The sequence below is a fragment of the Gymnogyps californianus genome, chromosome 14, assembly GCF_018139145.2.
Source record: "Gymnogyps californianus isolate 813 chromosome 14, ASM1813914v2, whole genome shotgun sequence".
NCBI lineage: Eukaryota > Metazoa > Chordata > Aves > Accipitriformes > Cathartidae > Gymnogyps > Gymnogyps californianus.
Window position 1 is genome coordinate 7935897 of NC_059484.1, and position 27443 is coordinate 7963339.

General features: G+C 37.4%; 1 protein-coding gene and 1 long non-coding RNA gene across 2 annotated transcripts; one reads left to right on the forward strand and one right to left on the reverse strand.

The window, feature by feature from the left end:
- Positions 1 to 484: 484 nt before the first annotated feature.
- Positions 485 to 25743, reverse strand: GABRA6 (gamma-aminobutyric acid type A receptor subunit alpha6). The gene is made up of 11 exons (XM_050905647.1): positions 25706 to 25743; positions 25349 to 25467; positions 24943 to 25010; positions 23429 to 23649; positions 23240 to 23322; positions 22486 to 22629; positions 21903 to 22055; positions 21670 to 21822; positions 17195 to 17454; positions 5598 to 5855; positions 485 to 669 (listed from the first exon to the last, which is right to left on the reverse strand). The coding sequence occupies exons 1-11, from the start codon at positions 25741 to 25743 to the stop codon at positions 619 to 621; spliced, it is 1548 nt and encodes a 515-aa protein (XP_050761604.1). The 3' UTR covers positions 485 to 618.
- On the forward strand, positions 498 to 10196 carry LOC127022194 (uncharacterized). Its single transcript, XR_007767312.1, has 3 exons — positions 498 to 836; positions 5275 to 5380; positions 9766 to 10196. It is a non-coding gene; the product is annotated as an uncharacterized LOC127022194 (long non-coding RNA).
- Positions 25744 to 27443: the final 1700 nt, after the last annotated feature.

Consider the following 27443-nt stretch of genomic DNA (forward strand, 5'->3'; position numbering starts at 1 on the left):
TTTTTCTTATATCTTGTTCTTTATAAATATTATCTCAAATTAAAGGAGATGAAGATGAAATTAAAGAAAATCAGAATTCATCATTCATCTTTTCTATGAAAGGGTTATGAAAACATGATGGGATTGCAGCTCCCTTTCATAGGATTTCTTAACATTATAACATTATTTTGGGTCGATTTCAAGTGCTGCAAATCAGTGCCGCTCCTAACCTTTCAGCAAAACCATGCCAAGTTATACCAGTTCAGAATCAGGCATATTTTAGCAAGCCTTATTGTATTTAAAAAAAATAATCCCGTTATTGATGTTTTATATCAATGTAAACATTCAATTGTTTATAACAGAATTAGAACAAATGCACATTCTTTTCTTTGACAATTGAACAAAATAGTTTAACAAGAACTTTTATAGTAGAATCATTTTAAGAAATCTTAAGAAAGTATTGTTAGAACCCTGTGCAGTTTCTATCTTTTTGATTTGTCCAGAGTTTGTTTCCAGGTGATGTCCAATATAAATATTCCCTGTTTGAAAACTGAGAGCACATCTGGATAGACAAATCCTTTGAAGTCCCTTCAACCCTACATGACCTTCAGTGATTTCTTTGAAACCTTGAGCTGTTCTTCAGTTGGACTGATGGTCATTTCGAAGATGCATTGCAGTAGGTTCAAAAAACTGGAAGAAAAGTTTAGAGAGAAGTTTAAGCTATGGGTTAACAACTAAGTTAACCAACAAAACCACCTGATTTCTAACCATATCAGCAGACTTAAAATAGAACTGCATTACAAGGGAGAATCCTCTTAGAATTTGATGTTCATTACTTGGATCATCAAAGCTCAACTGTAAGTATGTATGGCAATGACTGTTTTCTCCTGAACTTTATTTTTCCAGTGTTTAAACTGAAACGTGATGTAACAATACGCACTGCAAGCTTTATGAATATTACCATACTGAAGCTAAATACTCCAGTTCTTGTTTCTTTCTCTGTTCTTGTTTCTTCCCACTTGACATCATTAGCATCTCATCTTCTCCTTCAACCTGTTATGTAACTCTTTTTCTGCCATCATACTATGTTCTCTGTGTCCAAATAATATCCAGGACTCAGCACGTTTAGCACATTCAGTGACTTTGTACCTTCCTCCGCTCCCAAACATAAAAGCTGGCCTCTGCGACTTTGTACCTTCCTCCGCTCCCAAACATAAAAGCTGGCCTCTGTTTGTTTTTCTGCAGTTTATCATCAAAACTTTAACATCATATCCTTCTTTAGTTTGATTCACTCCATCATTCTGTGTTTCATTACATTAAAAACTGTAATGTAACGTTATATATAAAAAGTAAGACAGATTAGAAAGAAGACGTGTAAGAAGATGCGAGAACAGCATATGCATTGTGAATGATATGGCAAAGGTAGACTAAGTACTTGTATTCTTCTCATTAAAAGGGCACTCTTTGCATTCTAAATCAAGCAAATTTTAAAATAAACTAAGCACGCAATTCACCTACCAAGGTCACTGTCATAAATTAGTATTCAGCTCAAGGACTTAGCAAGATTTAAAACCAAAAACAAAGCCAAAAAATGCTCTAATACAAAATAAAAAGCTAGGACAACTTTTTCTCATTTGTCAGATAGGTTTGTTCTCCTTTCAAGAACTTCTCTATTTGGCTAATCTAGACAAATGTGTGTTGTTTGTCACTGTATAGAGCTTTTTATGGAGGGCAGATATTACTATACTCTACAGAAGAACATGCACCGTAGAAACATGCCTGTTCCATTTATCTTCAAACCTTCCATCTAAATTAATTACAAACTGACCTTACATAGTGAGAGAGTAAGTCCCCTTAGAGTAACTTTAATGCTTTTTTTTTCCATATTATAAATGGCACAGTGATATTGCTATAGTTAAGCATCTGTCCGCATTACAGTTCTAAAACCTTTTGAGAGAAAGGGGGGCTTATCATAAAAGTATCAGCATTTTCTGTGGTCTAAAAACTGGCACCTGTTATTTCAACTGGGGATTCTTTCATATACATATTTTCAAGTACCTCCTTTTTTCTACTTTTTTGTTGTCCTTTGGTTATATTGGGTTCTAACAACATGCTGTGTAGCAAAATGCAGGCAGAGAACTATATTAGCTTCATTTCTATACTTTTATCAATATAACTGTCACCCTGCGATGCTATTGCTACTCCACAATGCAAACCAGTTTACATTGAAATATCTTTTATGTATCAAGTTGCATGGCGGATGACTGCTACCAAATAAGAATGTTTTCCCACTTGTTCCAATGGAGAATAGAACCATTTATTTAAATATTAAGGCCAGAAGATAACTTTATCCCCATCCACGTATAAAAAACATTTAGTTGAAGCACTTAATTTCAACTTGGATTTTTTTTTTCCATTTTTTCATTCAGACAATGCTGCTATTTTGCTTTAAAATGTAGCAAAAGATTAATTTTACAATGAAAGTTTGCTACTAAACTTCCTGATTTGCTGAGCTGGACTTGATTCAGTACATATGGAAGTACAAATACAGAGTTCAGTCTAAGATACTCTTGCTATCTGCCCAATCGTGGCTGCTCTGGAAAATAATGTTCAAATGTTTAAAGGCATACATTGTATTAGAAACACCTTCTTCATTACACAAACTTCCAAATCCTAGAATTTCTGTGTAATTAACATACTTAGTTTACATGTATAGTAAGAGAAAGGGTGATTAACCTGAAGTCTTCCAAAAAGAAAATGATTAAATGGCAGGGGAAGAAAAAGGTACTCCAAGGAGCACTTTGAAAAGTACTCAAGCCCCAAGGTTCTTATAAATATTATCAGATACAATACACAAGAATGACTTCTTAATTTTTGTAACATATGGCCCATTACTTAAGCCATAAGAAAACTGCTTAGTAGTGCACAGAAATACTACCAAACAGCTTAGGAGAGAGCTCCTCATTTCATGCAACTCTGTGTCATGACATTAACAAGGCTGCTCATTCTAGCTGATGCTCTGAATCCAGAACATGAAGTAAAACACGATTCTTGCACTTCCTTCAAAGTCAAAGGAAGAGTCTGGCTGGAAGATAATGATATAAGTTGAAAATTACCTTTGATTCCAGTGCTAATAGCCTGCTTTTACAAACAGATTCATGAAATGCTTCTTGATTTATTCTATATGCACCGTCCAAAGACAGTAGGTAGCTGTTCAGTTGAGGAATCTCCACAATGACAGACTGGTGAATGATGTTCCGCACTCCAAACTACACTAATCAAAATCCTAGAAAGCGGCACTACAAGAACTTGTGCACAAGACATTTGGTTATTTCAATGAACTGATTAGATTTTTTTTTCCATTTTGTTTTTTAAACAAAAGCTCAAAGAAGTAACTCAAAAAAGAAAAGCTAATATACCTGAAATACTGCACTAAATGCACTTTCTAAATGAAATTAAATTTCTTAACTGAATAATATGTACCAACATTTATCGTTTGGGCTTGAGCCTGTGATTGAGTTGAACTGGCCTTGAAGCATGCCATGCTTTGCTCACCTAACTTTTGTATCTCCTCTTCTTGAATGGAAAGGCTTACATATTTTTAATATATTTTTAACAAAAACAATCCTGGTTTATCTTGGAAGTAACAGCTGGTGAAGTGATACAACATACTGAATTAGAAACCTAGCAATGTATATCACAATCATTATTAGTTACAACTGAGTACAAAACCAGGAAAATGTAATTTATGAAGAGCTTGATCAATATTTTAGACAATTGTTTACATTCTTCATAATTGAAAACACCTCAGCTGTTAATACTGTTCTGTTTTCTAAATCTTGCTGCTGGATTTCTGTCATTCTATAAGGCTACTACAGAACACAATTTCTGAGTTTGTGAGCACATTTGTGAGCTTGCAAAAGTGGCATTTTAAAAATATTTATAGTCAGCACTATGTCCTAGACTTTACAAGTATTTTAAAAGCATAGTTCTAAGATAACTATTAATATACAAGGTTCAGCGTAAATATTTCATCACTACCAAGGGAAATGGCAACAATGTTCCAAATATTTCTGGATCCAAAATGTGAATGGTTGAATGAAATCACTGGAGTTATGGCAAGCTACACAAGCTGAGGAACTGGCCTCTAAACAGAAGCTGTAATGATTATACATGAGCTTTTTTGATACTTCCCTTCTCTGATTGAGATAAGTAATTTGCACACATAGTCAATATTTTAATAGCAGGATCAGTAACTCTGGCACAAATGCTAAATTTAGCATTGGGCAGATTTTGAGTGGCCAGGAGTTAGCAGCTGTGACCTCTTGAGAGAGACATCTGCAGGAACATTTGTAAGAGATAGTGCCTCCTATCTTCCTGCCCTCTTGATTTCACATAAGCTGCTTGCCAGCACACTCCATCTTTGAGAGACAGCATTTTCCAGATCATACTAGTAGCAAAAATCAGCAAAATTAGAGGCTAGTAGCCTCTGCTTCAAGCAGAGGCAAGATGCCACCAATCGCCTGATCAGCACTGTCTTGTTACTTTGAACTGCAACATCTCTTGGCTGTCCATGAGATTTCCCTTGGCCTGCTTTACCTCTAATCTAGGAAATAAAGGTACAATCTGCTCACCACTCATACCAGATTGCCAGCCTCTGTTTTTATTGATTTAGGGACTTTATGCATTCAGTACTATCTAAATACCATCATTATCTCTCTAGCTGTCCTAAATAAAGCTAAATGTACCAATCATATTGACTGCAATGTACAGTGAGATTCAAACTCTATGGCAACGAGGCAAATGAATATATTTTTTACCAATGGGACACCATTAGCTGTATTTAGGCAAAAGGGAAAAAATTAGAGAATTAAGGCATTAAAGACTTAAAGTTTAATGACTAATCACTGACTGATTATTCTAGACATGTTCAATTTGCAGGGCACACTTCTCTTCTGGACCTCATGGATATCTAAAGACATAATCACTCTCTGCCTGATTCAAACAAACTTAAGGAAAGAATTTAGCAGCTTTATCTGCATAAAACAGTTCAGCTGTATGAAGTAAACAGGAAAAATCAGTGTTAAAATGTATAAAAACACGGACTCGATTCACAAATTGTATACTGCAGTTGTCATTTCTTCACACTATGGATAAAAGTTTAGAATGAATAACAAACTTGTTTGGGGAGACTGTTATCTTATTACCTCACTGCGCAAACCTTAGGAGATATTAAAGTTCTTATCTCCTTCACTGCATTGCTTCAACAGATAATTCTACCATTCCTTACTGCAGATAAGAAGATTAAGAAATGGAAGATTTAAGATTAGTTTGTTTGCTGAGAATGGCGTCATACGTTGTCTTACACAATGTGTTCTGCTCAGTACAACATGGCATAGAGGTAAGTGTTTACATTTCTCATCTTCAAATAGCCTTTCTGCATTGTACTGCGTCCCACTACTACTGGAAGCCACAGCTGATTTTTTAGAGAAAGATAGTATCAGTAACTTTCCTCAGAAAGGACTGGAGTTGCAAGAGTAAATGAACAATTAAAATAATATTGGTCAAGTAAACATATTGCATATTATAAGCAAGTATTCAGAAATTCTACTACTCACTTCCATAGTGTCTTTTGAAAGATAAACAACCCAGTATACCAGGTTGAATCCTGCAAATGCCACTGGAAAGAGGATCCTAGAATACTGGTCTATTTTACTTGTGCCTCCAATAGGTGGTGGGGGGGGCGCTGGTGGAGGAACAGACACTGGTTGACACTGGGATGCACTATTTGATATTATGCTGGCTTCAGGAGACTGATCTGCCTGAGACGTTACGGAGTTTACTCGCTTCTTCAGGTTACAGTTGGAGTCAGAATGCTGTGGAAGAAAAAAGAAAAAGGAGAGGGAAAAAAGGGTGATTTTTGGATACAGACTCTTAGGTTTTGTGATTGTCAGTCTTCTCTCCACCTTTTTACTCAACTTTTTGATTTTATTGCTGCCTCTCTGCTATAGAGCAGCAGAAGGAAATCACAAAAATAATGTAAATATACAGAAGTACTTTTGTGGCCTAAAGGTTTGCTGTAAAAATATAAAGGAATACGTGTTTTCCATATTTTTAACATGGTAATCAACAGAAGCTACAAGAGAGAAAGAAAAAGAAAAGATGGAGCTAAAAGGAAAAGAAAAGAAGGTAATGGTGTATCTAAATTGCAATATATTGATATGACTGAAGTTTATGCAGATACGAATCAAGTTTAAACAAAATAGCACATATGGGCTCACTCAAGTGCAATCTTCACTGTGTGAGCCCATTGATGAGTTTTGGTAAACGCTCACTGAATGGAGTCAAGCTGTCACACTGTTACTAGTCCCCAGACTAGCTGCTGATGAACTAGAAAACTGCTGCACAAAAGGAAATGGACTAACTTTACAGATGCTGAAGACATGAATGCTAAATTGTCCTGTAGTTTTTTCTAGGATGAAATTTCATTTTCAAATATATCTTGTGATTCCCACAGCAGTTTCATGCATACAACTGAAGACAAACACTCAACCTAACTGTAATGGGACTATTTTTATTTTCATTTATGGTAAAATGAAACCAAATTATTCCTATTTTGTGCAATATTCATAGCCAGGTCCAATTACTCTTCAGAAAGCTGTATGAAAACTCTTAAAAAATTTAGCCAGACCTCAGGAACGTTTAGACTTTACCTCTTAGTTGTTAGGCTGACATGTATATTCATTATGTACACCTGTTTTACTTGTGGCCCAGTTGCCATTTTTACTTTCACAAGAGTAGAAGTAATAGATTTCTTCCTTGCAGAAATGGCTTAGGAATAGGATCTACCACAGGCTGTAAGCCTGCTCTAATGGATATCAATTACCCACTTTCACAGTAGTATCAAATGGGAGGAAATTTTCAAAAACTTTGCTGCTACTGCCACTACCCAGGACTACCATTAGTAATGTGGATGCACAGCAGCAGCCATAAGATTCGTCTGATGGCTGAGAAAATACAGAAGAATGCCTAGTGTCAAGTTGGTTTTTATTGTTTTGATATGAAGTACTCAAGTTTTCTGTTAATAGGGAGCAATAGAAAGACCTTAGACTCTAAAAAGCAATGCTAACATACAACGTTTTAGTTGAGATTGGGTCTAGAGCTTCATCAATAAAGGATTGCAAAGCTTATTTCCAGATTATTGGTGAAAAATCTTGTGCACAAAATTGCACAACATACGCAGCTATTCTTGGGTTTGAATAAGCAGCTCTTTCGGTCAGCAGAACTCGCTGACTGAATGACTGAAGCTGATGAGGGAAGTCTTAGACAATGTAAATAACTTAAAAATACAACAGCATATATATCTATTGTAAAATGGAATAGTAACATTTGAATGGTTTTAAGGTAGCAAAATTCTGTTAGATATGCAATTTCCAAAGTCATTCTTTGGGATTGATTTAGTGACAATAATTCACTTAAATGTAGCCCATTGTCAGCATTTTTGGGATTTATCTTGCAGGATTTCTATGCATGGAAACAGAATTTAGTCAATCAGATAAATGACTGGGTCGTTAAAAGGAAAAGAAGCATTTTCTGAAATACATTGCCTATACTTGTACTTGGGTCACAATTTCTAGATAAAAGACTAGCCTAACACACCTGGTATCTCATGTATGACTTAAAATATAACAGGAATTATCCTTTTAGCAGTCAGTGTTACTGCCAGAGTATCAGAACAAGCAACATTGCTACAACATGATTCCAAGTTCTGCTCATGGATAAATGGACTGGTGTCCAACTGAAATTAGGGAGAGATGGATTCCTCACAGCTGATTTTAGTCTACACAAAAGGTGGAGAGAACAACACCTTATTTGCGAAAAAAAAAAGAAAAAAATGCTTTTTCTGTATGTATCTCTCTTACCTATTGCCCTTTTTCTTCCCCTGCAACCCATCAACACTTCTAACTTGCCATATCCCTCCTTCTTCCACTTTGCCATCTACACATTAAATGATTAGTATCATGTTTTGAAAGGATATTAAATGGCATTCATATTCTGGGGCTGTGCCTATCTGGAACGCAGATGTTTGTTTCTGTATTTTCCAGTAACACAGCAAGCAACAGACAGATTTAAATGGAGGATGATCTACAGATGTGTCACAGAAGCAGAAAGAGGGTTATCCATATCCACTTGCGCTAATCATAATAATAATCTCACTCTATAAACAGACTGACTGACAGAGCCTGGGCTACTGCTTTCATTCAAGTTGCTATTCCGTTTTGCTTGTATGCCCTGCTTTGAACTGAACTCTAGAAGTCATAAGGTAGCTTGTTTTTCACTTCACTGCAAGATAGCTTGACTTTTTGTGGAGAATGAGTGGTTCCTAAAAATATACATGCTAAGGTGAATCTTAGCCCTTTTTATCTGCAATATTCTGGTAAAAGGTGGGTCAAATTCTGCTCTGGATCATTCAAGCATGAATCAGGAGTTATTGTACTGAGGTGATGGAGTTAATAGTAGGCAGAACAGATGTAGCATATGGTCTGTGGATGGTGTTCAGTACTAAACATATTTACAACGTAGAGGTAGTAAAATCGTTGTGATCATCTGAATAGGCACTTGGAAAAGTGTAATCCTGGTTGTTATTTTATTTATAATATTTATTAAATCTCATTCCTATAGAAGGAGGATTATCTCAATGTCATTTCATCTCAAGTTGGAGACAGGAAGAGCTGGAATCAGTGTGTATCCTCAGAACTTGGGGAGCGCACTGACTGACTTGATTATGCCCCTAACTTGGGGCCAGTTTAGGTCCATTTCTATTAATGGAGTGATATTAATATCTTTTCATTACCTGAAATAGCCTATTCCAATATTCAGGAAGGACCAGTGCATTTTACTGTCTCAGTAAAGCCACAGTTTTTTATCATGCTCTTCACCTGCTGAGGAGCTGGTTTAGAGTTGATATAAATCATTAAGAAATTCCCTGAGTAGTTCTTTACACTGTCTTTAACACCCTTGTGTGCCCATCCAGCAAGTCAGGGTCAAGACTTATTTTCTTGTATACCACTAACCAGGATATGGAATTTTAAGTCCAAATTTATCTCAGATGTGTACTGAAGATGTTTCTCACTGTGGTAGCTGACTGTAGCCCAGACTTGCTGCCCCAGAACCACAACTCATATTTTTCGTTGGAATTCACTACTAAACCAAGAGGAGGAGGTGGTGAGAGGAAACCATATAGCTTCTTACTACAGTTGAGTTCTGAACAGCAGCTACAGTAATTTGTCTATTATATTTAGATTTAACTTTTCCTTTTGACAGAGATTACCTACAATGACATCGTGAAACTTTAGCAAAACACAGAGAGAAAACAGGAATGAATAGCCTATTTTGCATAGTTCACACAGCCAATCACTCAAATAGTAAGGACTGTTTTACAAGTAGCAAGAGCAACAACAAGAAGCCTGAGGCATGGCACACTGTGTCATAATGAAATAATGAATTTTGTTAAGTTACTGAATCCTGATTCAGAGCAGTACTCTTGCACTCATGTGGAATGTTAGTCCCATCAGGCAATTAGACTTGTCACTATGTACGACTACCCAGTGACACAGAACAGATTGCAAGATCACTGTTTAATGTGAGACACCACAAAACTGGACTAGACAAAGACTAGTACGTATATGGGATAGTAAGGCATAGTCTGGCTTCTATTAAGCTTTTGCAGCTCAGCTATCTGATCCCCTAGAAAGCTCACAAAGCATTTTCATCTTGTCTATACAGGTGTTGCTCCTCTCTCACAACTCTCATCGATATCACTAGAATTTGCTTATGCTCAGAATATCTCAGGAGGCTCTCAGCAAATTGCTTGGCTTCCAGATTTGAAAAAATACAGCATATATAACCTTGGAGTAAATGGAATTCTTTGTCTGCTTTTTCTGTTTTTTATATGGATGTTAACTGTGATTTATGAATGTGCTTTGTTCTTATGTTTCTTTTCCTCAAGAGATTTCTGTAATTCATATTTGTAAAATTCTCTACTGTTCTCTGTTCCTTTGTACTGCAAATACATATTCTCACTATCAGTTTAGTTTATGACCTAGCAGTAACATGAGTATCTTATATATGCACTCAGATACTGGCTAACTTTAAATAAATTAATATCTGTATGTCCTTACTTATCTCTCCTTTACTCGCTTATGTCTCTTTTTCCTGTGGGCAATGCAGTAAAAAGACGTTTGTGAGAATAAACTCTAAAAGTTTAGACAAAAATGTGTTATTCCTCCTTTTCTTTATAATTTATTGGATTAAGGATATTGAACTTTGCTGACATCACAAAACACACAAAAAACCCTAGAAACAAAAAAAAAACCTAGGACCAAAACTCAATGTCTGTATAACGCAGAATACTAAATTAAATATATAACATTCTTTTTTCCTGCCCATCTCATTAGTAAATAAAGTTTGAGTAATTTCAACCATTCATATTATACACATAAAATCACATGCTAGTGACTTAACTCCCAAAGAGGGTGTTAAGCATAGTTTAGCCCCACATTCAACAGTGTGATCTGTAAAAACTCTGCTTAGCTACTGAACGATCCATACGCAGCACCTTGCAGCAGGCAAGTTCACCACATTATGTAAGATCTCCTTTTGGGCATGCACTAAGGTACCTCAATCTTTACAGTCCTGTGCAGTTTAAGTATCCATCTCATGCCAGAGATTTATTATAACCTATAGTTTAGACATGTCTTTGCATATCTCATCTGTGGGATCCGGTTCAAAAAATGTGTATTGCAAACATCTATAAACAGTGTTCTGCATAATTAAAAGCTGAATATACTTTAGAAGTCACTAATAGTCCTAGCTTTAGGCATCCCTTTAGGAATTCTATGTTTCCTTTCCTAGAAATATTATGAGGAATAACATGCAAATTTGTTTTCTTCATGCTTTACCCTAGTAAAAGGGTTGAATCACATAGATTAAATTACTCACTTGGAGCATGGGAAAGCCATGTTCAAATTCTTTCTTAACCTTCAGGGACTGAAATTCACCTCTCTCAAAATATAGCCTAACCATCAGGTGAAGGTGGTTAGGGGGAGAGGCTGTTACCTTATTACTTCAAAGCTGTTTTACTTTGCATGGAAAATCTAAAGAGCCATTACAGGCAGAAAGCATAACTTTGAAAAATATACCATGCCCATTGTATTGAAATTGCTGTCATATAAAACAGGTAAGCACTAAGGAGAGCAGAGACTGGAACTCTAGTCATTCTCTTTTCAATGTCAATGTACTGTGGTAGAGTCTCTTCCTAGCATTTATATGCAGCATATCAGAAAAATCATATAATTAGCACAGAGCCTCTGTCAAAATATGTGTTTATGTTAAACAGATTTAAATGTTCAAAGTCATGTTCAGCTCTTATACTTACCAGTGTCAGTCCAGAACAATCCCTGTCTCTACATTTACTTTGCTAAATTTCTGCAGCACAGAGAAAGTACTTCTTTGAGTGTCTAAATGAGCCACAATTACACAAACAGCACTAGAGAGGCTTGTTTGGTTTTTTCCCTATAATTTAACTTACTTTATTTTGTTCTCACTGCCCCCCCGCAAAAAAGGTACTGGGATTAGACTTCAATGTTGAACAAAAAAAAGTCTAAATCCAATTCATCTTGAATTTTTCTATTTTGGTGTATGATATCAGCTACTTCTAAACTTTCCTTACTGCCCTGCGTGGGCTTTGTCAATCAGACAATTATTTAACTCAGGCAGAATCAAATAATCAGCATCTACTTTCCTTGTTGGGATGACAAAAAGTCAATATAATTGAAAGTTGTTGTTTGTTTTTAATAGTCTACCTGATAATCTGCAATTGTGGAGGAACAGGAAGGTCTCCCTAATTTGATTGAAAGTGCATGTTGTCAGTCAAGACTTTAATGCATATAGCTGTTTCTAGGATGATCTCATAAAGGGTTGTTGATAATCCAAATAGAAGTGCTCTCCTTTCAGTTACACTAGGATACTCATTAAACATACTCAATACATTCTGACGTAATTATAGAAAACTAAATTCTCTATACCGAAGTGACATACGGCTGCTCTGTAGTTGGGCAGGGCTGTTAAAGAGAATGAGAATCCTTTTCTGCCCAAGCCACGTTATTTTGAAACACAGGGACAAGGCTATTTCTAGGGAGAAGGAAGATCTCCCAGCAGTATTTCACTGCTCTGTGCTGTTTTCTGTTAAAACAACAGGTCTTTAGAACATAACTGTAATCAGGCTACCACCCTGTAACAATCTTTTGTCTTTACATGGAGTCTCTCACATGGAAAGGATGTCTTTTGATCCGTGGTGTGTACTCCCTGACCATCTCGCAGAGCATTACTTCAAATGGTGCACTCCAGAGAGTATCACCAATTCCCCTTCCCCTGCAACTTCCAGTATTGGGATATTCCTGGATAAAGGAAGCCATAATGATGAAACAGTATGATTGATATAGAAAATACACATTTGAAATGGATTAAAAAGCTAAATGCCATAATGTTTTTTATATATGTGTATATATATAACATTTGGTTTTGACATGCTAGAACAAGCTTGGTCACCATATGAATAAAAACAGGTTTCTGTCAGGGTCCAGATGACTACTCAGCTTGTTGCCATTGTATTTTGGAGTGGAACACCCATAGTTTTGTATTTCACACAGGGATTGCCTGCAGCTGACAGAGACAGCAAGCCAAATTCTGTTCTCAGTTAACTGAGACAAATAGAGTGGTTTTCCTGGAACCAGAACAGGCATGCTGGGCTGTTATCAGTTAACTGAGCACATAGTCAGACCTTTGTCTCTCTTACTGAAACCAGTGAGTCCAATGACTTGAGCAGAGTTTCTCCTACTTTCATTAGTACAGTAGAGCAGAATTTGGTCTTCTGCCATCTTTCTTTTCTGAGTGTACAGGTTTTTTGGCTACAATATAAAAACCTGTGAGAAAAAGTTTTGCTCATTTGAATAAAGCAAGATTTTAAATAAAATTAACTAGACTGAAGGGGGAAGGAGGCTTTTTGATAGTACTTTGAAAGATTTTTTTTTTTTCAGGAAACATAGTTAATTTGGAATTTTAAAAAACCCCGAATATATTCTGTAAATACGTTTATCTTGATGAGTTTAGGCCGTCACTCAAGCAGCAAAAGCTTCTAACTGGCTGTGTTATAACTCCTTTGAATTTTTATTTATACTAAAACTGTCTCCCTGGGCTTCTCTCATGCAAAGCAGGAGAATGGGTCTCCTGTCATACAGAAAGTACTAGTTCAGACAGCCTAAGGTTATTCCTACCACAATGTTCTTTAGCCACTCTTCAGGCAATTTCACATAATAGATTATTAAAAACATATGGTCTATGTTGTTACTTTTAATGTTGCTACTGGTAGCAGGGTTCCATTGGTGGTTGTATAGCCATGAAAATTTTCAAGCAAGTACATCTCACTTTTTCACTTTTATTTTTACAAATGGACTCCCCAAAACTAAGTATAACCTTTGCAATCTTCAGAAAGTTTCTCAATGTAAAAATACCATCTGACTTCTATAAATGCAGAAGACAGTAAGCATTTTTGACACACTGTTCAATACTCTTCATCCTATACCTGCCCTTTCATATAGCTAAAATTCTGACAGATTTCATGCACTTAAAAATCACAAATAAAATTACTAGCATTACAAGTGGATGAAAAACTTTACTATCCTGTCTAAAAGAGCAAAAAGAAATTAAAAAAAAAAAATCACAAATTAGAAAAGACAAGGTACCAAAGCCTAGGGTATGAGAGAAGGGAAAGATTTTAACTACTTTTTTTAAATCAAATAAAGTAGTTAAAAAACATTTTAATGTATAAGACATGGATTCTAATAATTTTTTTCTAGTGAATTAGGAAATAATATTTTAAGAAGAGAGGCGGAGTAAATGGGGAGAAAAGGCAAAAAGAAGAGCAGGAGAGGTAAGATAAATTATGCAAGGGGTAAAGAATAAGAATTGGGCATTGTAGCAACCAATAAAAGAAAAATCTGGAAGGAAAAGTGATGAAAGAATTTAGAGGCAAACAAATGGAACAAGTTGGGGGGTATAGGGCAACAAAGGGGAAATCAGGACCTCAGAAATAGCTCCTAAATCTATGTTAAGAAAGAAACTGACTCCTAAATCTACATTAAGGAAGAAACTGAGTATTATGCTGTGTGCCTTATTTAAACATAACTGTCCTAAAATGAGTAATGTAGCTATAGAAGCGCAAAGCTCAGTAGAGGATGATAATCCTGAGGAAATGGTCATATACTCACGCAATCAGCCTGTGCTAACTCCACTGCTAGCATTCAAATTAGCTAGTTCAGGTCTGTTTCAGCTGAAATTATATCACTGACTGCAGTACATCCATCTATGTGACAACATACAAAAGTTTTTTTCCCCCTTACCTTCACCACACAAAAAAAGAAAGAAAAGAAAAAAGAAAAAAAAAAAAAGCTTCTTAAAATCTGTTATCTTCTAATTACTCATTTTTCCCAGCATGCCTTTCTGAAATGGGACCTTTTAAATCCAATAGTTAATTCTTCTAGAAGCCATTTTGATTACATCATCTTCCCTTCAATTGTAAGTACCCTTTACTTTTATGATCTCATTGATTTTGCTTTTTCTATTACTGCAGAGGTGCATTCTCATACAGAACTGGTCCTGTGAGAAAAAAGTGGTGGACTTACAGGGCTTGAAAATTACTGTCTTGGATAATATGAGCTTTGAGCAAGATCAGGACTATAGAATTTTGTGGACACTGGGCTGTTTCAGAGACTGAGTTTACCTTGGGACCTTGATGTTATGGGGTTTACTACTCTTCTATATCTGTATGTTGTTAGCCAGTTGTAAATAATTTTCTTGAGGAAATGGTTGCAGTGTGCTTCCTAGATGTTTGTTTTATTCCTAGATGCTTATTTTTTGCTTGTTTTTACTTGGAAAAACTAACAAGTAAATATTTACAAAATGAGGACGGTGTGTCTTCAGTTTGGCTCTGTGCTTGTTTGTGGCTGAAGCCCATGATAAGAAACTTGAAGTCTTTTAATTTCTTTTTCTTTTACTAATTTGTTCAACAGTAGTTTTGTAGTTTGTGCTTAGCTTGGTCTGCAACAATACAGAGATGATATAAATCTCACCCACAAGTACTGGAGGAGCCACAATCATCAGGAGTATGTTCTAGTATATCTAGGCATATGCAGAGGGTTGTTTTTGAAACAGTTGTCTTCTAGAGATTGGGGAGGGGAGGGGGTGGTGGCGGCAGTGGCTTTGTAGCATCTGCTGTGAATTCACCAGCAGTAGCACGTGCAGAGTAGGCCAAATTGTTTTCATATCACTCAGCAGGGACTTCAACATAAAAAAAGTAGCTTTTTTTTTTTTTTCTTCTCCCTTCTTGGAAACCTCCCTATGATTAACTCAAACTTGAATAAGGAAGTGTGTGTAGGAAAGATCAGAGCTGTTGTTCTTCATTATGTAGCAGCTATCAACATTTTCCTCATGCTACATAAAGTCAACTGATCTGTTTAGCTTTTTTCCTGATAGCTTGCCCTCAAAAAAAAGTCAACAAAAGAATAAAAATGAAGCTTTAGTACATTTTGAAGTTCCCTCAGTCTTAACAGTATTTTTCTTATTTTACATTATTTTACTGTTGCAACGTTCTGCTTATTCAGTCCAGAGTACTTCTCAGTCAAATATCATGATATTGGGGAGGGGGGAAGTATGTCCTAAATATTGGCAAATGCATACTCTCTTTCCCTCTCATTGTTTTTTGTAAGGTTTAAATATAAGTATAAAAGTTTACTAGTTAAAATAAATTTAGAGATGAACACTGCAAATATTGCCAAAACTGAATCAGCCTTTCTGCTGTCACTTCAAAATCAGTGCAAGATTCTGTGAACATTTGCTTCCAAGCTCCTTTTAAATTTTTTGGACTTTCTTTTGTGTTTTCTTTATATAACTGTGGTTTAAAAAACAAAGAAAAAAGCTGTGGTTCTGAGTTAAAATGTATAAAGTTTTGCTTCTTTTTGCATTTATATATTTAGTGAAAATAAAATGCATTTTTTTATTTTATTATAGCTTACATCTTCAGTTTTTTTCAATATTAATAAAATTGTAAGCAAAATACAATATGGCTTATAAGCACAATGCTTCCCAGTTGAAGTGAAGAACATTTGTTGATTAGCTCCAATGAGTACCAGTGGCAAGATGCTGTGGAGCTTTGGTATTGCTATTATATGGAACTTATCAATTATGAATTTAATGGTTTGAATGTACCTATATGTTATAACTTTAACTGCTGTTTATAAGCAAATGTGGAAAAATTACTGTATGGTGTGTAAGGTGTTGCCCTGATATTCAATAGCTCTTAGACTGACTTCTTTGTTCAACTACAGACTCAAAGGTTTTGCAGAAGGTCATTCAGATTCTGTTATTCCTCTCAAAATGGGAAATGTGGTGGTAGTAAAACTGATTTTGAAAACAGGAGAGCTATAGTGATAAATATATTAACATATGTTGTAAGACAGCATTCATTACTTAGCCTGAGATGTAAGGAATAATATTTACAAGCAATTCTGACATACTTTTTTTTGATACTAGAAAGCCTTCCTGGCTTTCGCATCTACTAAAATCTACCCTTAATCTTTACATTTATGTTTTTTCCCCAAGCTTCCACCAACACAGATTTTTATGAAAGTAACAGATGCCAAGTTTATGTAAAGGCTAATTCCTCTTCTTCCAGATGACCCACTTATGGTATGTACCAGTGTACTACAGTGATCCCATAATCATCTGGCCAATGCACATGTTCATTCCATTGTACAGTGTCCTACAAATTCTGCAGACTTACTGAGAGAACCACAGCTGCCTGACCATACTGCCTACAGCATTGCTCCAGAGAAGTATTATGGGTAACAGTCTAATGGCTTTCCTTAAATATCTTACCAAATAAACATCCCTCTAGTAAATCATATGTCAAATTTAAATAAACCGTATGAATAAATGAAGTCTTTTCATTTCCTGAAATAAGAACAATGTCTTGGATAAATAGACATGACCTGGTTACATAATCTGTTTCAGGTTAAGATCACTTTAATATTGTTTTGCATTCACTACTTGAGCTGCCTCTTCCTATATGATGCTTATTATCAGAAAAGCAAGCAATTACCGAGACAATCTCGTCCTCTGCCGGTACAGTTGCTGCTGATAGTGCTGCTGCCAGTGCTGCTGCCCTGGCTGCCTTCCTCATTGCTCTCTGAGTCTGAAGATTGGTAAAGTAGTTGACAGCTGCAAACTCAATAAGTGCAGAGAAGACAAAGGCAAAGCACACAGCTATGAACCAATCCATGGCGGTAGCATAGGACACCTTGGGCAAAGAATGGCGTGCACTGATGCTTAAAGTGGTCATTGTTAGAACTGTAGTGATTCCTTGAAAATAAGAGAAAGAAAATGGGGGCATTAGAATTTTGCTTCAAGCCTGCTACTCTTAAATTCTTATATATTAAAAAAAAAACCAGCTCCTTTTTGGTTTTAGCTGTCATCCTACGTACCAGCTAACCAACAAGACTGCTAAGTATTTTGTATTCTTAAATAATTCATGTATACTGGCTTCAGCATCTAAAAGCTCTGAACAAACCTCCTTAATACATTGAGCGGACTGAAAGTTAAGATAACTACATACTACATGGTGCAGCTTCGTAGAATTGTGATAAACGTGGGTATAACAAAATTCACGCTCAAACTATGAAAGACATTTTCCTTGAGGGGTTAGTAAGTGGAATATTTGGCAGAAATCTAGATTAACATACTGTCTTTTCCCAACAGTGATCCCCTCTTTCTCCTGTTGTTGCACAAAGCAGATCATGGCTTACAGAACCCTCACTGAATCAATCGAATTCTGCATTAAAATCAGTGGTAGGCTATGATACAAATATTTCACGTAATAAGAGTTTGGTCCTCTGTGCTGTTGTCTTTAATGACTGGATACATTCTTTAAAATTCACTAACAGTATCTTCATTTGAAAGCACCCATAGTTACATACATGGAAGGACAGAAAAGCTACTTCTCTAGAGCTGCTTATCTATTTTCACACAATAAATTTGGTCATGTAGCTCATGGGCCCCATAGTGTTCTTCACGTGAATTCATGAATTTATTCTTTCTGTTTTGGAGTGTACAGCATTAATAATGTAGGAAATAAGCTTACTTCCCACTGCTGCCTGATACAAGCAAAAAGTGCAAGAACAAACTCATTCATTAACATATAAGCCTCTGTGACTCATGTTTACTTATCATTATGCCTGCTAGAATGTGAAAACTGCAGGTATTTAAAGACAGTAAGGTGGAGAATATCCTCTTCTGCTCTTTTCTGCAGTTGGGAAAGGGTAGGTGGGAAAGTAAAAGATGTTATAATGTTATGTTGTGATGATGAATCAATATGCTATGAATGATGCTCAGTGGAAAGGATGCAGTGTCATTGCATACTGCAGCATCAAGACAGGATGACTTGATTATTTTCAGAGGTTTTTTGCAACTCTTTCACATGATGTAGCTTGCCAGCTGTCTGGGGTGAACTACGTCCCAATGTCATTATTTAACATGTTTTAATGAAATGCAAATAGGAGATGGTATAAAAATATGTAGGATCTCTACTTCTACCAAATCTGCCAGACTTATTTTATAATATGAATACAAGTATGCTGCGATATATTTCAATTTCAAAGGTCCAGAATGAACTTTTCAATATGATGTGTGATTAGATTAGAATCTGTCCATGTGCTAGTTAGTAATAAAAATGATATATTCTGTGTCTGAATAAAAACTTACTGCAGCAGGAATTTAAACTCAGGAATAGGACTCCTATTCTATTACAGATATAGATAAGACTTCTCTCAATGTGAATGAATATTGATGAAACGCTCTACACTGTGGAAAACTACTTCATCAAACTGAATGTCAAATTACAGTTGGTAAACCGTGTAACTGATGATTGTTTACCTTTGTCTTTCCACTTTGAACACTTCTTGGTAAGTTTTGAAGAATCTGTTACATAATGCAAATACTGAAATATGTTATCTTTTCCTATTAAAAATGAAACAACAAAAAAAACCCAAACACTTTTCCCTAAGACATTATTTTTAATAAAGTCTAATGACTAGATATTAATTTAAAATTCCCAGGGTGACCTGCTAGGAAGGTAGAAGCTGACTACTGTCTTCCTGCAAAATAACAGATGAACTTTTTGCCAGGAATAAAAAAGGTTAGATAAAGGCACATAAAAATGTGAAATAATAGCCATTGCTATATGGATTCAGAGCATACTTAAAATTAGGCCTCCAATAACCATGGTTCTTGTTCTAAGTAATTTCTGATAATGCCATGCTTCATAAAACTTCACACATATATACATATATATGTATATGCATAGCTATGTACATAGCTCCACATAAAATAAGGAAGTTCATACTAGCAATCTACTGTTCTTTCCAGTGACACAATTATAAAGAATGCAAGAGTGCCTCTTCAAATATTTCTGTCTCCCATTTTTCACTTGCAGGTCTGTAAAGAGTAGGTGCTTATGAATATTAATTTATCTTTGCAAAATGTTCAAAATATTTATTGTAATATTACCTGCAAAGGATAACTACCATCCATTTTGGAGGTAAATAGAGTTGCTAAATGAACTTGTTCTGAGAAACTGGTTTGGGCACACCATTGTTATTCTCCTACTATTAATTTCTCTCAAACTTACAGTTTGGGAACTTAGAAGTAAAACAGAAAATCTATAATTCAAGTATTTGCAATATGATGCAGAAAGGAGACTGACTTCTCCATTTTAAACCTTCTCCATTTTAAACCTTTTCTTTTTTACTGGGACCTGAAAGTCTTTTTTGTCATAAGGAATTTGCCCTCTTTTCCTTAGCTGAAGGTATTCAGAATCCATGGAATTTTGAATTAGTAAGGACTATAAATTCAAACTGTGCCTCGGAGAAATAAGAATGCAATAAGGATTGAAATATTCTTTTAAAATGCCAACATACCTAATTTTCCATAACACTGAGAAAGGTGTCTATTTTACTATTTTCGTAAAATATTTTCTGTTTCTAATTCTATATTTACTCTTCAGTACGACATCTAAGAGTTGTTATTCCAGGGTTTGGGGTCTCTATGTAGTTATTAGTGAATCAGCTAAAGACTTATTTGCACATTACTTCAAGCATATAGAATTGACTTCCACTGCCCACTAGGAAGCAAATACGTTTTACTCAAAATGTAGAGGATGTAACCGTATAGTCCAGAGATGCAATATAAAGCCAAACCAGGTAGCATCATATTTGGTGTACAAATCTCCTATATATATATATTATGCTTCAATTGCAATAAACATCCTTGAAAATCTATTGCCTGATATTTTAATACTTTTAAGCACTTATAGAAATCCCAATTGCCAGAAAATAATACTTGTAAGTGCTTAATGATGCCAAACTGCATCCCAACTCCCAATGGGGATTTCAGGAACAAAAGTGTTGATCTTCCTTCAGAGGCGCCTGAGGAAGTTGTGTTCACTTAGCATTCCTAAAAAAGTTTGCAATGCCTTTACAAATATCATTCTATGCAGGTAGGAAATGCCAATTGACTGAAATAAAATTATACAAAGTCTGTAGCCTGCTAACTACAATTATAGACTCATTTTGAATTATGAGACTTGCACCATTTATGCTTAGGGAACACATAGCTGCCTTTTCGTTACTGAAGACAAGTCTCACAATGGGAATTTTTTGTATAGAAATACTGGGCTAAGAGAAAATAGATAGGGTTGCAAAAACATGTATGTATGGGTAGTGGATTCATGAAGGTTTTGACAAGTTTTATTATTTTTGCTTAGTATTTTTATGATTGTTTTTCTAGAAACAACGATTCAGTCAGTGAAAGTTTACCCCTTAACAATGAGTGCAGTTTCAGACCCTATCAATATTGAAGGGAGGGGTGGGGTGTCAAATTTAATAGCAGAGCACACACTAAAAATTAAGGAGACAAAACTCACAGCTCTGAGAGCATTAATTCAAACCACTGGAAAGAAAAAAGGGCTCTGCCGTGCAATATGGACACACCTTTCACATTACAACTCCAACCTGCGCTAGGGACAGGATTCATCTCACTTAACTTTATCCATCTAAAGTCCTTGCTAGTTGTTTAGATACCTTTGCAGACAAGGGGAAGAGAGCACTTCAGAATGAGTACTAGATGAGGTACCTTATGTCAGATGAGATTAATTCCATCCCATGTGGTATTTTTTTTTTTTAAAGCTTTAACTCAGATTGGTTTCACAAGAGAATAAATCAATAGAAAAATTCCTCTTTAAAAAATGGAGAGGTTGACATTTTCTTTGAAATTGTCCCTTCCTGCATACGAAAAAATATTGAGGGGAAAAAAACCATCACAAACAAGTCTGGCTAACGAAACATTCTGGGTAAAGAATTTTGACCCTCATGGGCAGATCGAATGTTATTTGGTTTAATTTTAGTATTTACTTTTGTTCACTGAAACCTACTAGCTGTCTTTTCCAATCCCCACTGGATTACAGTAGCTATTTGATACAATGGATTCAAAACAGTGAATGATAAAAGAACAAAACACAAATACCAGCCACGGTTCTTGCTGGAACAGATTCTTTGTTGATCCAAAACACAACTTGAGACAGGACTACAGTCATGATGCATGGAATGTATGTCTGAATGAGATAGTAGCCTATTTTCCTTTGAAGATGGAAATAGAGCAGCTGAAGTGAATATTCGCCTAAAACAAATAAGCAATGAAAGTAATGAATGAATGGTATATGTGATGCTGAGCTGTTCAAAGACCCTAATGCAGCATACCAAAAACTGTTCTGGCTGGAACAGACTCCTTGTTAATCCAGAAAGACACCTGAGAAAGAATGACTGTCATAATGCACGGAGTATATATCTGTATCATGAAGTAGCCCATCTTCCTTTGCAAGTGGAAATAAACTGTCATGATTACATATTCACCTGTTAAGAGACAAGTATGTCAGCATTACTTTGGCACATATGAGTAAACATTATTGGCTTAAACCCAACATGCTATGTTCTGAGGAAAGCACTTACAGGCCTCCTAGTGTATAATAAAAATAAGCTGATTAAAAAAAGGTAAACTGACATTATGGAAACAGAGTAGAATAGTATTCTTTTTATGTATTGTTTTTACTGGGGTGGGGAGGCAGGGGGCGTTCTTAAGAATTGCATGAAAAATTGTATGCTTAAAGGGACTGTATTGAAAAGCCATCTTTTAAGAGAAAGTGGTTAGATTCTTTCCAGGGATTTTAGTTTTTAAAATGGCAAAAGATAATTAAACTAATTCGGTTCTATGCAAAAAAACCCTGTAATTTATTTTCAAGATGTGTTTTGTAATGTCAATAGTTCCCACATGACTACATCTTACCTGTGTTAGATTTAATTGTTTCACTAGACACAGTTTGTCCTATGAGGTCATACTGGAGGAGACTGGAAGACTCCTGTGGTACTTCTACTGAATGCAGGGGTCCTTTTTTCCATGTATAAATTATTTCACTTTTTGGATAAGCGTCTGAGTTACAGAGGGAAAAATTACTATTATTAATGATGTAATTTATAAGCAATTGAAAAAATAAGTAGCATGATCCCTTTTGTGGCTCAAATACCCATAGAAACATGCATCCTGCTCCACCAAGTTCCTAACCTCATTAACAACAAAATGCAAAAAAATCAACAATAAGAGAACGGTCGAGGTGGGACCTGATAGGCACTAGCTTTTGTTTCTTAATTTGCTATAAAACATGTACATTGGTTACCACAGATCAACTAAATATTTTCAAGATTGATTACCACAGATCGACTAAATATTTGCAAACCTAGAAGTAATATAATAAATGTACCACAGCTTTTATGACTTGTTGAAGGACCCACTTTGACTACTAGATGTGTAAGAATAATAAACAATAAAATATGCTTCAACAGTCACCGTTCACTGAATAAATCCATGTGCTTATGAATGGTCTGAGTCTCAGAGGAGAAAGTAAGATTCTACTATTAAAAATATAATAAAAAATTTCAGCTATGTCATTGACTAGTGTCCCAGGATCTCACTTCTGATCTTCTCACATACACATAGACCAAATGTATTACTATAAAAAACTGAAAGATACAGAAAAACTTACAGCTTCCAAACTTCAATGGACAAGCATGTCCATCCATAGGGAAGTTCACCAACCGCATAGGACAATCAGCATTAATGGTTAGTCTAGAATACATTATAGTAGATGACAATGAAAAAAAATGGTATGCAGGAACACTGCTGAAAGAATCAAAAATAAAGGTCAACCAAAAGCAGAAGAATAGGCTCTCACCTCATTGTGTAAAGAATAGTTCCATTCTGCATAATCCTGAAAAGTTTGTTAGGAGTTGTCATATTATGAGCAATTGATTTTTTTCCATTTCTAAAAAATGTGTCTGGTGTCCAAATTTTACTGACCATTAAATTGTTCAATCTCAAAATTTCAGTTGGCCCACTAAACTTCAACCTCTCATCAGTCCATGTCTGCCGAAAGAAGACATCCATTGTGTATTCCTATGGAAAATAAATAGGTGGTTGTCCTATGTGTGGGGGCCAGCAGTCCCAAGTTGCTCTATATAGAGTAACTCTATGAAAGAACCTAACGCACACGTCAATGGCATTTCATTTACTGCTTAAACACTTAATCCTATTACCATTAAGTAGTTACTAAAAAAAAGTCTATGAAAACATATCCTATTTTCCTATATTTAAAGAATAGTTACAAATTACTCAGTGAACAGATAATTTGATATAAGTAAGGAAAAAAAATCTCTTTGTCCTCTCAGAGATAATAATTTAATTCAAAGTGACTGAGGTCTAAGGAAATACAAATGTCTAATTTAGTATACTTTCAAAGTGCAAAAATAAACTATCAATGTTTCATTGCCAGGAACAAGAAGACATGCTCAGTGCCTCTTCTGCACCTTGCTTTGGATACTCACAAAGAAAGGACTGATGTGAGTGAGTCACATCACAGTAGGATTATGGTGTCAAGTTAGTATTAATCTAAGTTATTTTTCTTAAGGATTCTTAGTAATATTCTCACAAGCCTTCAGAAAGGAATTCTCTACAGAAGTTGCTTAGGAAATGGAGCTAAACCTTGGCCGAAGGCAAATTTTGTAAGAAGGCAAGGTTATGTCTTCTCTTTGATTGATTGATGAAGAGTGGTGGAAAAACTTTTGGTTGTACCTTAGGACCCCCAGTTCCTTGTCTGCAAACTGAGCTGCAGGCTCAGGTGAGCAGGTATTGAAGGAAGGGTACAAGGGCAAAAATAGCGACCAAAGTCAATTTCCAGAATGAGAACAGCAATACCATCCTCACTCTGATGGCTTAACATTTTCCTGGGGCTGCTGCTGTAATTGACAGAGTTCACCCCAGTCTGCAGCTACCTGAATTTGGAGGCACCCAGCACAATAAGGAGGAGCTGTCTCAGAAATGGCACCATTCCCCTGCAGCTGCTCATTAGGTTGTCTCCTACCACGAAGCCTTCCTGCAAACTTACGTGTTGGGCCACACATGCTTACAATCTTCTTAACGAGGTTAAAGAGGCATCTTTAACCTCCCAGCCGTGCCCTCACCTGAGGCTAGTGTTGCCCTCTGTGCCCAGCCTCGGACTTGGGCCACAGGCTGCCCTGGATCACTCTGCTGGGGAAATAGCTATATGCAGCTCCAGCCAAACTGCCCTGTTGGGCCCTAGAGATTGTCAAGAAGATTAAGCCTCGTAATCTGCTTTAATGACGGTCAACTCAGATGCCACCGTAATGAATCCCAGGAAAGGAGAGCAGGGGCGGCAAGCGGAGCCCTTACCATCTCCACGTCGGACACGGGCCCAAAGCTGGTCACGTAGATGTCTGTTTTGACTTCTGTCACGGCGCCTGCGGGACACGGAGACGGGCTGGGAGCGGAGCACGGTCAGGGCCGGCGGGGCCCGGCTCCCCGCGGCGGGGCCCCTCGGGGCCGCGGTGCGAGCGCAGCACTGGGGCCGCCCCGCAAGAGCCGGCGGGCTGGGGGCTGGCGGGGCACGGGAAACTTTCCTCCTTTGCCGCCCGCCTCTTGGGCTTCACCGCCTCCCTCCCGCCGGGTCCGGGACAGGACCCTGCTCCCCGCGCCCGCTCGGGCGACTCCCTCCGCCGGGAGCCGGAGAGCTCCCGCTCGCCCTCCCCCGCCGAGCCGTGTGCTCTCAGGCTCCCCGAGGGTTCGGGAGTTTCTCTACCTCCAAATCCCGGTCGGAGCCTGTTGTCGTAGCCGTCCAACAGCTTGTCGAGGATCCGAGTGATGTTTTCCGAGTAGAGGTCCCCCCCGTCGCCCTGGCCCCCCAGCGCCTTCTCTATGCTGCGAGGAGAGGCGAGTCCCGCCGTCAGCGCCCCCGCCTCAGCCCTCGCGCCGGACTCGCGCCTCCGTCCCCTCGCCTCAGCCCTCCCGCCAAACTCGCGCCTGTCGAGGAACCGGCCCCCAGGGGAGAACAGAGGAGGGAAGAGGGCCCGGCCCCCCCCTCGCCTGCTCCTCCGGGCTGCGGCGGGGCTTGAGGGAGCCTTTGGGGGTCGGTGGGGCGGGGGGGGAGCTCACTCACCTCACAGCGACGCATACCCAGGCGATGAGCAGAGCCATGCCTCAGGTATGTGCGAGGACGCTCAGGTGCCCTCAGACCCGTCAACTGGAGCAAGTGTCGGTGCTCATCCTCCCTTCCCCTCTCGGCCAGGGGCTCCGCCGGGTGAGGATATCGGAGCGTCCGGCTGGCTCGCTCCCTTCCCCGTGGTCCTCGGCCGCCCTCTGCCCGGGGTGGGGAGGTGGGGGGTGTCTGTGGCCGTGTGTCCTTTGGATTCGCCACCGCCGTTCAGCCTCCTCTGACTGTTCCAGTGGGGGAATTAGGGTTTGAAGGGACGGTGCGCGGTCGGAGAGCAGTGACAATAATCGACTAAGGCATTAGGGGAGATTAAAAGGAAGAAATCCACCGCTAGTTTTGGCATGGAATTAGCAGGGACCCGTTAGGAAATCTGGAAAAGCGCTGGCATCTTGCTGATAGAGATTATGTTAGAAATGGCCTCAGCTTTTATTATGTTTATGGTTCACAGGAGATTATTATGCAGCTTCTGCATCATTAGAACTTTGACAAAAAAAACCCTACAGTTTCCGATTTACTGTGTTTTTTGACCTTTCTCAACAGATTTCCTCACGATCAATCCTTCAGAACTGTACAGGGGGCTTGAATATCTAAACATTAATATATGAACATTGAACAGTAAAAGTTGGTTCTGGTTCAGGTTTTTGGAATTTTTTTTTGTTTTTTTTTTAAACTAAGCTGTTTTGGAGGGTTACATACACAGATTTCACTCGGACTTTAAACCGGGGCATTACTAGGACTTTTGTTAGAATTGGAGCTCCTTACTTTTAAACCACTGGGATTGCATATCATTACTAATTCTGTCCTGATAAGTACTGACTGGATCATTACTGTCCCCTCCTTCAGTAAGTGTGTTAATGTAGTCAGCCCTAAAGGAAAATAAGTTCAGGCTGCTCCAGCTTTTTCTGTGACCTTATTACTTCTTATAAAGCCAATGAATGGTGTAGCACCTACGTCATTTAGCTACACTGTAAACAAAGCAGTTGGGTCAATTTTCTTTCCTCATGGTAATACAGAGGAACAAATAACAAGACCAAAGCAAATTAATTGTTTTCATAAAATTTTGTTGCATAAACCACATTTGCATTAGCAGGTTCTAAGCAAATATATTTAATTATCAAGCAATGGAAAGGACGTATTTGCATGAAACTAGGAGAACCATGTATTTATTCAGCAGTATGACTAGATGAAGTCCAACACTGGGGTTCTGTGTGTGAGTTTTGTGTTTAAGAGAGACTGTGACACTACAAAACCAAGAGAATGTAAGAATGTGATTAAAAATACAGGATATCCTCTGTCACTGAGTTCCTTTCCCTGTTGTCCTGGGCAGTAGCGTCATATAATCCACGTAGGTGGGCTGGTTGCACACAGCCAGAGATCTGGCTCTGCCTTTGAACAGTTGTGAACCCAAATTCCTGAGAGGCTTTGGTGCTCTATGAATACACCAAAGATGTGATCTCTGTGAATTCATCACGAGCTAGTATAGCTCAGTATTTTTGTTGATACTCGGAACCATTTATCTGAATGAATTTAGTCACAGACAATAGCCCTGCATCTATGAAAAATCAAAGGCTTGTATGAACAACTAGGTAGAAAAGGAAAAACTAGAAAAGGGAAATAAGCAAATCAGAACCTTCTGGGGGTTATGTTCTTCTGTCTGGCCCTGATTTAAAACATACCAGTTTGA